We start from the raw sequence: 12,754 nt of genomic DNA, 5'->3' as shown, positions 1-12,754 counted from the left end.
TCCCTTTCATCTTTAAAGCAAGAAGAGGTGGACTAATTCTCTAGAAGTAGGGAAGGCCAAGGTAGAAGGACGGCAACAAATGAGCATATATAGATATTATATGTGTTATCCGCCGTATTGCATAATAACACGTTAAACAAATCGTTGAGTTCCATGGCAAGCGAATAAAATTACAGCCTTTCGTAGAGTAGCACATGGCCGGGCCCATGGCATTGGTAACTATTTGTCGAAAGATATGAGCATTGTATGACTTCGGAAAAATCTCGGACGTACACAATGCCATTCTCTATGCCGCCGCTGGAAGCCGACGACTTTCTTCTCTACTACACCTTCAAAAGACCGACTTAGGAATGGATAATTCACAAACCCCGACTTTAGCGACTTTCGCCGTCTCACGCTCACGCGGAAAACAGCCAGGCGATTCTTTCAACCTCACCAGGCTCAGAGAGAGGAGGAAAGCTAAGGGGCAGGCGAGGTCTTCAGATGAGTCTGGATCTGAAGATGAGACCGAGCCAGGTTAGCCCGCAAGAGATATCCCACGGAATACGTATTTGCTCAGCTATCTCAATAGGAGCTGTGGTTTAGCACAAGATGTTCAACCGGAAAGTCGTTCTGTATCCTGGTAATACTGTCGTCAAATCTGGCAAACGCATAGCAATGGGTGAAGTCGAGGCGCTCAGAGTCGCCGCCCTCGCTGGGATCCCGGTACCGGCTGTACACGACGCTCACACGTCCCCCGATGGCCAAGTATGGATACGTATGGGGTACGTCCAAGGGCAAAGTCTTGACACGCTATGGCCTGAAATGTCGGTCGATCAGAAAACGGACATCGCCTGCCAGCTTCGAGTGATTGTCGACAAGATGAGATCTGTGGCGCCTCCTCAGGACCTCATCAGTGCTTGTGACGGTAGCGAGATCTGAGATACCAGAGTACACTTCACGTACCATTCACCACCATGTCACGACGAAAAGGCCTTCAATGAATTTTTGTTATCGGGCCTCTACGAAGATACCCCCCGCTAGTGCGAGAGGCGCTTTCTCAGCGGTTACGAGCTGATCACCGCCTCATCTTTACCCACCGCAACCTTACCCCCAGGAACATCTTGGTTCAGGACGGGAAGATACAGGGCCTCGTGGACTGGGAGGATAGTGGCTGGTATCCGGAATACTGGGAGTATGTCAAGTTCTTCCAGCGGACGGCTGATAAGGACTGGAAGCAGTATGCCGAGGATATTTTCCCTGAGTTGTATCACGACGAGCTGGTCGAGTTCATGGCAATGTCAAAATTGCAGAATTCATAGCTGGATACACGGTACGTCATTGTCTCCTTTATCTCCCAGAACAACCTATTCTACCCGTCTTGACCGACATTACTACGCCAGCATTTCATCCTCTGCCTCCATCGTCGCATCGATATGCCGTTCAGCCCTGTGTCGTATTGCCCCCCACTCAGATATCCAGCGTGATAAAGTGTCCCCAGGCAAAGTCGACCCACTGCTGGCAGTTGAATTCAGCATCATGGTTCAAGACGTCAACCGACTCCATCTGTCGAACGAGTTCAGAAGACGACATAGGATGCTGAGTCTTGCCAACCCTGACCTTTTTTGCAAATGTCCTCGAGGTCGTTGGGTCAAAGTTCTTGCGCCTCTCAAAGGCAAAGGCTCCCGTGAGGCCTTTGACATGGAAGTAATAGTGCGAGGAGACGTCCTCGGGTATGCACCAGAGCCCGGTGCATCTAAACTTGGAAAAGTCCATTGGGTTTCCCTTGTGGACAGCGGTATAAATCTTGTACCTTGTCTCGCCACGCATGTCAGACGAGGTGTCAACCTGTGGAACAGCTTAATTGCAAAGCGTACTAGGACATGTCAGCGCTGAACAATACATTGGCGGTAATATGTACAATCATCGCTCCTTAAACATGGCCATTTGATGAGGGCTCCTGGGGTGAAGTCTCGATCGGTTGGGTTGACAAGCGGGCAAAGGGAATTGTTTATTACCAAGGTGAGCCTTGAGACTCCTTCTTCACCTCGTCAGTCATTATAGAGGACCAGAGTCCTAAAAGCTCCCAGTCCCATTAGATGTATTACTTCGGCCACTGCGTACCAGAAAAGTACCATTGCTGCTTCGCATCGCCACCCGATATCACCTTGTTGGGAACCACCTGTTGTCTGCAAGTGATTCCACGGGGGGGCTAGAGAATAGCCAGTCTTTTGATGTTATTAGTGTAAGTCGCGTTGACTTAGCAATATTATGCTATTGATAGGCCTAGAAATGGAGGCCGTACACCAGTAGCTTCACCAGGCACCACAAAACCCAATCGGATCGGAGAGCCACAGTTTCTGAGGCATGTAGAGACGAGAATCTTTAGCATGAGCCAAATCAGCCAGGCCTGACCACGCTTCTTCCCCCGCGCCTAAAACTGGGCATGAAGGCTTATCAACAGCCCGGGTGTGTGTCTCAGAGTCGAGCATTCTGGTAGTTTGATCGGGTTGGCTACTTGTAGAGTTATGACTCTGAAACCGTTCCGGGCAAACATACAAGAGCCAGGCGATAAGATGTGGAGTGTCTGGCGGAGGCCTATGCAGCGTGGAGATAACCAGTGGATTACGTATTGTTTGGGTGGCCATTTTATCGCTGTAGACAAAAGTACTTAGGGTTTTTACGGCGTCAAGTTAGACGCCATCGTTTCAGTAATTGTGTCCTTGTAGGCTCTCTTTGACTCTGTGGGATGGGAAGTCGAATGATCAACACTCAAAGAATATCTACTACTTGTCAATGGTGAAACACCTCAAGGTCTTAGAGTTGAAGTGGGTCTATAAAGGGGGCTTTTTTTGGCCATCTATCAGACGGCCCAGAAGCCTGTTCTTCTGAAGCAAATACGAGATACTAAATTGATTGGGTTCGAACTGTTATGTGCGGTATGGTAGTAACTCCAATTATCTTGATGGGTGTCGTTAATGCCTTTGGCCTTGTTTGGGTAGGCAGCAGGGTAGTTTAGCAGTCTTGGTTGTTTCACAATCATGCAGTCAATCACCAGAATGTGGACCAATTTGTTCAATGAATGTATTCACAGGATATCAACCACCTCTCGGTGAAAACAAGGGTATCGAGGCTCGCAAACATCAGCCTCTAAACTATCTCAAACAACTAGGTCATAGCATCTTGATAAAAATCTCGTGAGAAGGAGGCATTTACTCCTTGGACTTGTTCCGGTCGTCAAGCTCAACCTGCTCGACGCTGGCAGTCTCGATATCCTTCTTGGGCTCGTTGGTCTCCTCCATACCGGCGACGGCACCCTCGAAGCTCCTGCCGCGCTTCTCAGGACCGAACATGGTGGTGAAGACGATGCCGAGGGCGATGATGGCAGTAGCAATGCCCATGACGGGACCGTAGGCCTCGACCTTGTCGCCGTTCTTGATGGTGATGAAGGTGTTCTCGGCGATGGCGTTGACGATCTGGGCAGAGGGGGAAGAGATCATGTTTCCGATCTGGTAGGTGACACCGGGGAAGGTGGATCGGAAGGCAGGGGGAGACAGCTCATTGAGGTGGATGGGAATGACACCCCAGGCACCCTGGACGAAGAACTGCATGAAGAAGCCGGAGGCGCTGAGGCTGCGCTCGCCCTCGGGGAGGATCCAGGCGGGAATGAGGACACCGGCCATGAGGGAGGAGATGATGATGGCACGTCGACGGCCGATGAACTGACTGGTGTATCCGATGATGGTGCCACCAACGCAGGCGCCAACCTTCATGAGAATAGAGGCACGAGAAGCACCGGCGTTCTCAAGCTCCTTCTGGCGGATCATGAAGGTGGTGTAAGAGTCTTGGGAGGTGTGGGAGAAGTAGTTGAACCAGGTCATGAGGATGGTGCAGTAAACACACATCTTCCACTCGGACCGAAGCATCTTCTTGCAGTCGCGCCAGAAGGCACCGGGGGTAGCGGAGGAGGCCTTCTTCTGCTTGCGGGCTTCGAGGAACTGCTGCGACTCGGGGAAGGCAATGCGGATAAGACCGACGGCGATGGAGATACCAGCTAGATTATGTTAGTGATGATGTTGTTTAATCAGTGTCAAGCGTCAACTCACCAGCAATCCAGAACACTGTCTTCCAGCTCTCGGTGCTGCCTCCAACGCCAAGGTTGGCGCATGCAGCCAAGACATAACCGAAAGAGTATCCCTGTTGCAGGATGCCGGACATCAAGCCTCGGGCGGAAGTACTGCGGCGCTGTTAGCACGGGAATAAAGACTTCTCCAAATTGGATGACCTCAAGAGTTTTGAGGAGAGAGGGGAATGCGGGAACTTACGGGCACTGCTCGAGGGCCATGGCGATAGCATTGCCGTAGACACCGCCCATGAAGAGGCCAAACAGACTTCGCACAGCGAGGAACTGCTGGAAGGTTGTGCTGTAGATGGTGGCGATCTGCAGAACACCGAGGACGATCATGTTGAAGACCATGGGCCACTTGCGACCATACTTGTCACCAGCGAGACCGAAGAAGGCAGCGCCGACGGAGCGGAGGAGGAGAGTGAGGGTGATGGCAGTGGTGATGTCGGTCTTTGAGGTGTTGTAGTACTTGGCCAGCTTGACAGTCTGGATGGAGAGGGCGTGGAAGTCAAAGGCATCAGCGGTCCAGGCGCAGAAGCCGACAATGAAGAAGATCCAGTCCTTGAGGGAGAGCTGGGCCAGGAGGCTGATGGGGTTCTGGAGAGGTTCGGGTTCCCTCCACTCAGTAGCCTCCTCACCGTGCTCGTTGTGGATGACCACGCGCTGCTTCCAGATGAAGAGGTCCTTGAAGGCCTGCTTGGCTGTGGGCAAGATGCCCTTGGCCACGGGGTCGGCTGGGGCGCCGTTCTCAACGTGGTTGCCCATGATTGATTTTTGTGGCAGAAGATAAGAGATGGTAGAAGCAAAAGAGGCCACGCAACCAGCCAAGATTGGATTGGTTGTTGGAGTAGGAGGAGGAGGTTGAGGGGATGATGAGCTGCTTGAATTCCAGAGTCGAAGGGGGAGGAGGAGGGCAACTTATATTTCAAAAGGCAGGTCTGGTTGACAGCTCGAGTCGAGATGCCAAACGAGGATGCAGAGACCTGACCTGTCCACCTTCTCCTCCCTCCCCCGGGCACCGCACCACAATGAATGCGCGGGTCACAGCAGACGTGGGGTACGAGTAGGTTCAGAACGGTCGAGATGTTGTTGGTAGTTGGGGAAGCCGGGATGTGGCCTGGGACTTGTGAGGGGTGGGCTATCCCTGCCCTGCCCTTCCCCGCAGAGGAGGAGATTGATCATCTTGGGTCCCCTCCCCTGCAAAGTCAACCACCCTGGTTGATCATACGGGTGCAAACGGAGCCAGAGGAGGAGACGGACTGTGACTAGGATAAGGGTCAGGGAGGAGGTGGTGCGGGGAATGACAAGGACGAGGCGTCAAGGACGGGCGCACGTTTTGACTCCATGTCTGTGAGGCCATGGATGGATTGACGCAATACAGACTTGGATTTGGACGCATTTACATTCCTGAAGTTGATGTTACGTACAAACACACGGGAACTGACATGATGGGCCGTGTTGATCGCTGTCACTGTACATACAATGTCTCTCTTCCCGTCTGGGGAAGCTCCTCTGAGTGGACAGTTTAGGTGTGAAGATGCGGAGATGCCGTGTTGACCACCACCACTCTCGGAAACTCGGCATCGCAATGCTACGCGGATAGAGACAATGAGGAAGGCAGGCAGGCCTAGTGAGTACGGTAGACGCACGCTAGAATGGCGGAGGATTGTTTTTCTGGTCGGGTCTAGCGTCTCGGCGTTACTTTGACTGCCGATCGCTTGCTTGAACTTGACTCCGCTGGCCAGTCCAGTCTGCAACCTTGGGGATAGGCTTAAGCAGCATAGGCTTTAAGGTGCATTGTTAAGCTTACACAGATTATTTTGTGGAGAACAGAGTCACAACCGGACTTTGGATCACATCTCATCCTGCAGCTGGAGAGGAGCAAATGTTGGTCGAAGAGTGATGGGGTCACAGATTTCTACTCCTTTTCCCCGCTTGAGATGGCGGAACGAACAGGCTTGGACCAAACAGAGGCCAAGACAAGGCTGGATCTTTCTCCAAACCCCCGTCGCGTCGCCGCTTCCATGCTTGTTGTTGTTCTGTTGGTTGGGTTACATGCGGGTTCGCAATTTTTCCACTCTTTTCCTTTCTTCTTTCTCTCTTTTAATGGGACAATAACTACAGGGATTTCCCTCTCAGTACCACCGTATGTTTCATCAAGACCTGGTCCAAGCGCTTCCTGTTCCCTCACCTCTCCCATCTCCGACAACGCGCGCACGACGAGTCAGCTCCCGCAGTTTGTTGATCATCGGCACTTCTGTCTAGACCACTAGCCGATCCTTAGCGGCCATGACCTCATCCTAGTCTTGCACGTAGTTGGAGGTTTCCTCCGAAACGAGGGGGAAATTATCGCCAGTAACCGGAACGACGACGAGAGATAAAAAAACAGAGTTTCGTTTATGGACATGAATATCCGGTGAAGGGCCAGGCCTGGCCTGGTTCATATCGGGCGCCGTGGTTCCATTCGCTAACTACTGCGTGGCGTAGAAGGAATGTGGCCCGCTTTTGCTTCTAGAGAAGAAAAAGAAACGAAAGAGGCGGGCGTCTTTCGGATCCGCGCAGCGCCCATGTATGCTCGTGCCGGTTCCTTGATTTGCTGGTCTTGTGGTTTGTTCGTTCGGATCCGCGCTTTGATAGTCACACACTCAGTTTAAGCGACGCGGGTCCAAGAGACAATCTTGCCTCTCCGATTGTGGGGAATAGATTTCCTCCCTGTGAGAGAAAAAAAAAAAACGTCCGATCCACGGCTGCAGACATCTCTCCCCTCTTACTGGTCACTTTCTTTCACTGGTTCTCTCCCATGGTGGGCGGCAAGGACGGCACGGTCATGTCTGGGCCCCAACCTCGTATGATGCCCACGAGTGGCCCCGTTCTGTTTTGACAACTCTGGGGCCCCATACGGCTGATATACTGCTTCTGGAGCAAGTGGCGAGACTTTACCCGAGGTTAATCTAGCTCTTGTTCCTTAGATCCGGGGTAATATCCGGGGTGCTGACTTTTGCTTTCCCTACAGTATCTCTCTCTACCGGTGTCGGGTCGTCACATTGCGTAGCACACCTGTCCTTGTACGGCGCACGCATAAACTTGCCGTCACATCTGGTAATGCCAGGGGACTTTAATCACAGAGCGACACGACAGATATCGTGTAGCAGGATAAGCCACACAGTCCGTAGTGGTTCGAGATAAACTCAAGAGATGCATCGAGATGTGGGAGAGTCATTTCTTGTTCTCCAACCCTTGTGGACCACTCAAACTCTCAATAACCTCTCACTGCATACATACGCGCGCCCGCTAACGCGCAGAAAAGAAACGCACATGGCGTAACGCTCTAGAAGCCTTCCTTGCAAGAAAAAACGCCTCTTTACACTTCATCCCTGTCCGGAAGTTTTCCGTCCTGGAGAAGGACCCGTTGCCGCTTTGGCTACGGAGTCGTCTCGGTATCTGGCAATTGTTGGACGTTATCATTCCACGGCCATTGTTTGCCGCGAAAGAATGGGTTGGGCTGCCTCCCCAGTCACTCTCCGCTGTCTGTGCAAGATGAAGCACGCTCCAGATACAAAATCCTTCCCTCTGCAGGCGAATGTATGACTGATTAGAATAATCGCTGTCAATATAATCATGGCTTCCGTGTGACCGACGTCGAACCATGTGCGCGAGGTCCAACACCTCTCTGGTGCAATTCTCATACGACAAAAAGGCCACGCGGAAGGCTTCCCGCCTTGCGCTCCAGATCTTGGGGGACCCGGGCATCCCCCTCTTGCTGTGACCGTCGGTGCCGAAATTATCCAACTCTCTCCGTGTCGCCAGCTTGATCGAGGCCTTTATCATCGCCCTCGAGAGCCAGATATTCGTCGTTGCGCGCTGGTGGATCACTCTGGGTGCTGTCACGCCATGGATGCCTGACGTCCCCAGAAATCCCCAGACTGCTGCACTGACTGATCTAGATCAGCCAGCCTAAGATCCGAGCTGAGATGGAATGCGTGGTTTATCGCCTATCTCTCTATCTCTAGAGATTCAAAAGGTGGGCCCGACCAAGCGCTTGGCATGCTTTCTATTTGAAGCTTTACCTAGACCTCAGGAGAGATATATCGAGTTGAAAAAGTGTGTACTGAGTATTTGTTTTAGACATCTCGTTTGGCGCATGCAGGTGGTGCACGCAAGGTAGAGGGTCGTCATTCGTAGTGAAGAATTTTCATGAGTGGTGTGATGCTATGTTGTCTGGTCCCGCGAACAAATGTTGACGTGCATTTCACTTTGGATTTTATTTGCTTTATTTTGCCCGTGTTTTCTCATCAAAACTCGTAATGCCGGCTGTAGCGATAGCTTCACTCAATGTGAGTGCAGTCCAGTGCGGTGCGGTGCAGTTGCATGTGCTCAAGAAGCCGGTGGTTGCCAATTGTCGTTAGTATCGCATCGCAGAGCCTCACAACACCAAACGCGTGTCATGTAGTTAAAATAAGCCATAGCCACGATCGCCAAGTAAACAAGCGAACGGGAATGCCATCTCCTAGTTAGCCTTGGCCTCGAATACGACAAGCTCCACCAGAAGCGTCTCGCGGCTAATAGCCAAGAACCGCGTGGGATCATACGCCAAGGGGAGCCAAGCACAAACTGCTACTACACGCCGACTCAAGTTTACGCTGAGGATCGTGGCTTTTCCGCTGCATCAGGGATAGCATCGGGACAAGGGGGGCGTATTGGAGACTAGAAGCTCTTCGTCGTGTTCTTTGAAGCTTCTTTGCATATGCGGAACAACTCCAACTTTTTCAGTGTCTCCAACAGTTCGTGGGCAAGGGGCGGGAAGGGATGGGACGCTGGCCCACAGTGATGGCTTGGGTTGCTACCAACATTATGGTTTAGATGCGAAGCATAGTGTTTCTTCGAGAAGCCTTCTGTTTAGGGAGTGCAACAAGCCCCTTTGACCGATCAACTCTTTCGGACGAGCGGATTGTGTGTGTGGTCGCCGCAACTTTGAGTCGGGCTACCCTACAGACAAACGAGTTGGAGGTTGGGTACTTCAATGGAGTTTTCGGTGTCAGAGAATCGAATTACATGAATGTCACAAACTTCATGTTTGAAACCTATCTGTAAATTTCAAATTTGCATTGTCGAGAACATAGGTTGACTGTGTAAGAGGTGCACGTACGAAGCCGCCTAACCTAGACTAGATGGGAGAAGTGTTTGTGCTGTGATGATGGCACCAGCCAAACACCATGCCAGATATGAAATCAGAATCAGGGCCTTGCAAGCCACCACACACTATCATATTCCCTTCGCAAAAAGCCAAAAACTCCAGAATGTTGACTTGGGAAACCCCCCTCTTCTTATAATTACCCAATGCCAAGCATCATTCTTGAGCTTCGCTCCCCGCCTATGGGAGCTTTCCATCATCCCTACTCTGTTTCTCGCTTCTCTGGCACTCCGAGCACGTGAGACGGCAAAACCGTGTGGTCAGGTCACATGATGGTCTATGCCACATGCAAACCATGCGATAATTCTTCCGGCTTGTTCATCGGTAATCATGAGGCTGTCGGATTTCTCACCATCAAATCCTTATTGTTGCAGATATAGCCCATCAAATTTTGGAGAAAATCGCCAAGGCGCTTTGGAGGCGTTTCCCCCCTTCGCCAAGGGAGGGGTCTGAGCGAGCCAAGGAGATTCCCATCAGCCTCAGCTCTTGGCTTTGGAGAAAAAAAAAAAAAGCCATGAGTCGACTTTCAAGCCACCTGCAAGCCATCCGTGTTGGAGTCGTAACGCCAAGGAAAACCCAGGCAAACTGGATCTGATTGGAGTCGGGCTCGGAGTAACATGGCTGCGAACACTTGAGCCCTACGAACCAAAATGTTACCGAAGCAGTGGGGGTCACGCGCGGCGTGTCCACGTCTTCATTCCTTGTAGGGCGGAAAAACTAGTTCGTCGCGAATACATATGCATTTTATGGGCCACGGGTCAATTTGTCAAGCCTGACAGAGACGACGATCTTTTCCTTGGCTCTTGCGAAATCAAGGTTGAGCTTCCTCTTGGAGCAATTCCGCCGCCTTCAAAAAACTCCACAACGGCGTTTAAACGATGGGAGTGGGGGTCCATTCAACGTTACGACTCTGACAAGTGGGATGATGCGATGAGATTGCAGTATACCATGCGTTCGCCTTGCCTGAATTTGCCTTGTTCGAGTCTCTGTTTGGCTGATTGCTTACTCTAACAGATTGAGGCTCTGGGACATGTGGGAACAGGGGTTGCTGACTGCAAGAAATCCTACGGTCCTTGAAACGTCAAACCACTTGATCCCTCGGCCGAGTGGGATAGAGTAGGTCAATGCAAACTAGAGTTTTGACTACAGAGCTTGGCAATTCCCGGCGTCTTGGACGCGTAGTCTTGAAAATTCAACAAAAAAAAAGACCCAATGCAACAAAGATGGGACAACAAATTGCCTCGCCTACGGGTTGCTCGGAACCCGTAGGCGAGGAACCATCTCGGATCGTATCCCGATAGCGTTGCCTTTTCGTCCCAACTGGTCACGATGCCATGGGGCCGGGTTCATCTTATCAATCGGATCAGGTATGCCCAGCCATACGCCGTTTCGGAACTATCCCTAGAACGTGCCCAAGTCTCCGCTCTTCATCAACATCAGGGCCTACGAGCTCCACTGCATTGCCATAGACATGCCTCAATCGGCTGGGCGATGTCGGCAGGCATTGATGCCTGGTTCTCGGTATTAATGAGCGCCCTTCTCCCGCCTGTTCGGACGACTTTGAACCGACCAACCTCACCAGTCGTTCCTTTTCTATAGCCTAGTTGCTACTACTGTCGTTCTTTGTTCACGAAACACACCTCGGGAAGGTTGATATACACGAGTCACCATGCGTACCTTCACTCTCCTCTCACCGCTCATCGCCGCGGCCTCTGCCTACGAGCAGTGGGTCAACGAACCCGACACTGGTCTCCAGACCTTCCTCTCCGCCTCTAACTGGACTGAGGGATCCAAGCCTGCCCTTAAGGACATTCGTGGTGTCCCCGACTTTGACTTTGCTGCCCGCCAGGTCATGACCGACCAGCAGTATGCCTTCTACCGTACCGCTGCTGCCGGCGAGTGGGGTGAGTCTTGACTTCAATACACTATTAACTTGTTGCTAACTCTCATAGCCTACCGCCACAACCTCGAGGTCTGGGAGAAGGCTAGACTCCGCCCTCACCAGCTTGCCAGCGTCACTGGTCTCAACGAGACTCTCGGCGTTAGCATCTTCGGCCACAACTTTAGCGCCCCCATCTTCATCTCGCCTGCTGCCCGAGGTGCCTACGGTGACCCTGACCGTGCTGAGCTTAACTTTGTTGATGCCGCTGCTGAGGAAGACATTCTCTATGTCGTATGTTAGATGATGCTCACTTGAGTTGATGAAGAAGCTAACACCTAAAGGCTGCTCTGTATGCCTCCAAGACTATTGAGGAGATCGGTGCCCAGCGCAAGAAGCATGACAGCACCATCTTCCAGCAGGTAAGACACCTCACTGAATCTCATAGTGGCCTCCGTCTAACACATCCAGATCTACTCCAACGCCAACCTGTCCGTCACTTGGGACGCCATGAAGCGTGCTGAGGCTCAGGGTGTCAAGGCCTTTGTCTGGACTATCGATGCCCCTGCCACCTCTACTCGTCACCGTGCTGCCCGCTACGACACCACCAACGCGTATGTTAACTCAATTATCTATCTGTTTGCATCATGCACTAACTGAAGACTAGTAACGGTGTCACCTCTGTCCTGAGCGTATGTACCCACTAACGTCCCCAACTAACATCTATTTTTTCATCCCTCTAACACTAATAGTGGGAACTCTTCGAGGAGATCAAGTCTCACACCAAGCTCCCCATCATCCTCAAGGGCATCACCACCACCGAGGACGCCCTTAAGGCTGTCGAGAAGGGTGCTGACGGCATCTGGCTCTCCAACCACGGTGGTCGCCAGGTCGACTACTCTCCCTCTCCCCTCGAGATCGCCTACGAGCTCCGCCGCAACGCCCCCGAGGTCTTTGAGAAGACCGAGGTCCTCGCTGACAGCGGTGTCCGCTACGGCAGCGACGTCATCAAGCTGCTGGCCCTCGGTGTCAAGGCCGTCGGTCTGGGTCGCCCGTGAGTTTTGAGAATTCCAAAGACTGCGAAAGCGTGCTGACGTTTGCTAGCTTCATGTACTCCAACATCTACGGTGTCGAGGGCCCCAAAAAGCTGATCCAGATCCTCAAGACTGAGATCCTTGCCGATGCTGCTCAGATCGGCATCAACGACCTCCACAACATCCCCGCCAAGGTGGTAAGTTTGCTCTTCCCTGATGAACAAGAATATGGCTAACGACTTAGCTCAACACCCGTGCCCTTGAGCGCGATGTCTACCTCATCAACGAGAACTAAGCATAGAATATCCATTCTTCATGTATATACTTTTATAGACGATAGACACGTGGATATACATTTTGCTTTAGAGTTTCACTTGCTGGACTTGATATATGGATCGAATTTAGACGCCCAACTTCTTTTCTCGCCTGGGTCAAATCGTAGCCTTCTGATCAATAGCCTCTCCAAAAGCGGCCATCAACACAACAGTGAAAGACGCTCATCCACACATGACCGCATCAAAACCCAATCGTAAAACACCGTATAG

General features: G+C 51.8%; 2 protein-coding genes across 2 annotated transcripts; one reads left to right on the top strand and one right to left on the bottom strand.

Annotated features, from left to right (window-relative positions):
- Positions 1-3,191: 3,191 nt before the first annotated feature.
- On the bottom strand, positions 3,192-4,870 carry NCS54_01174600 (Hypothetical protein; the record flags this gene model as incomplete). Its single annotated transcript, XM_053157011.1, has 3 exons — positions 3,192-4,033; positions 4,086-4,216; positions 4,305-4,870. 3 exons carry the CDS (start codon positions 4,868-4,870, stop codon positions 3,192-3,194), a joined length of 1,539 nt encoding a protein of 512 aa, XP_053012986.1.
- A 6,095-nt stretch (positions 4,871-10,965) lies between these two features.
- On the top strand, positions 10,966-12,504 carry NCS54_01174500 (FMN hydroxy acid dehydrogenase domain-containing protein; the record flags this gene model as incomplete). The annotated part of the gene is made up of 8 exons (XM_053157010.1): positions 10,966-11,200; positions 11,249-11,469; positions 11,520-11,597; positions 11,647-11,789; positions 11,843-11,867; positions 11,928-12,229; positions 12,280-12,406; positions 12,454-12,504. 8 exons carry the CDS (start codon positions 10,966-10,968, stop codon positions 12,502-12,504), a joined length of 1,182 nt encoding a protein of 393 aa, XP_053012985.1.
- Between the last annotated feature and the right edge of the window lie 250 nt (positions 12,505-12,754).

This window comes from Fusarium falciforme, chromosome 9, assembly GCF_026873545.1.
Source record: "Fusarium falciforme chromosome 9, complete sequence".
In the NCBI taxonomy this organism is placed as follows: domain Eukaryota; kingdom Fungi; phylum Ascomycota; class Sordariomycetes; order Hypocreales; family Nectriaceae; genus Fusarium; species Fusarium falciforme.
Note: the sequence above shows the minus strand (reverse complement) of the source record. Positions and strands in the feature narration are given on the sequence as shown.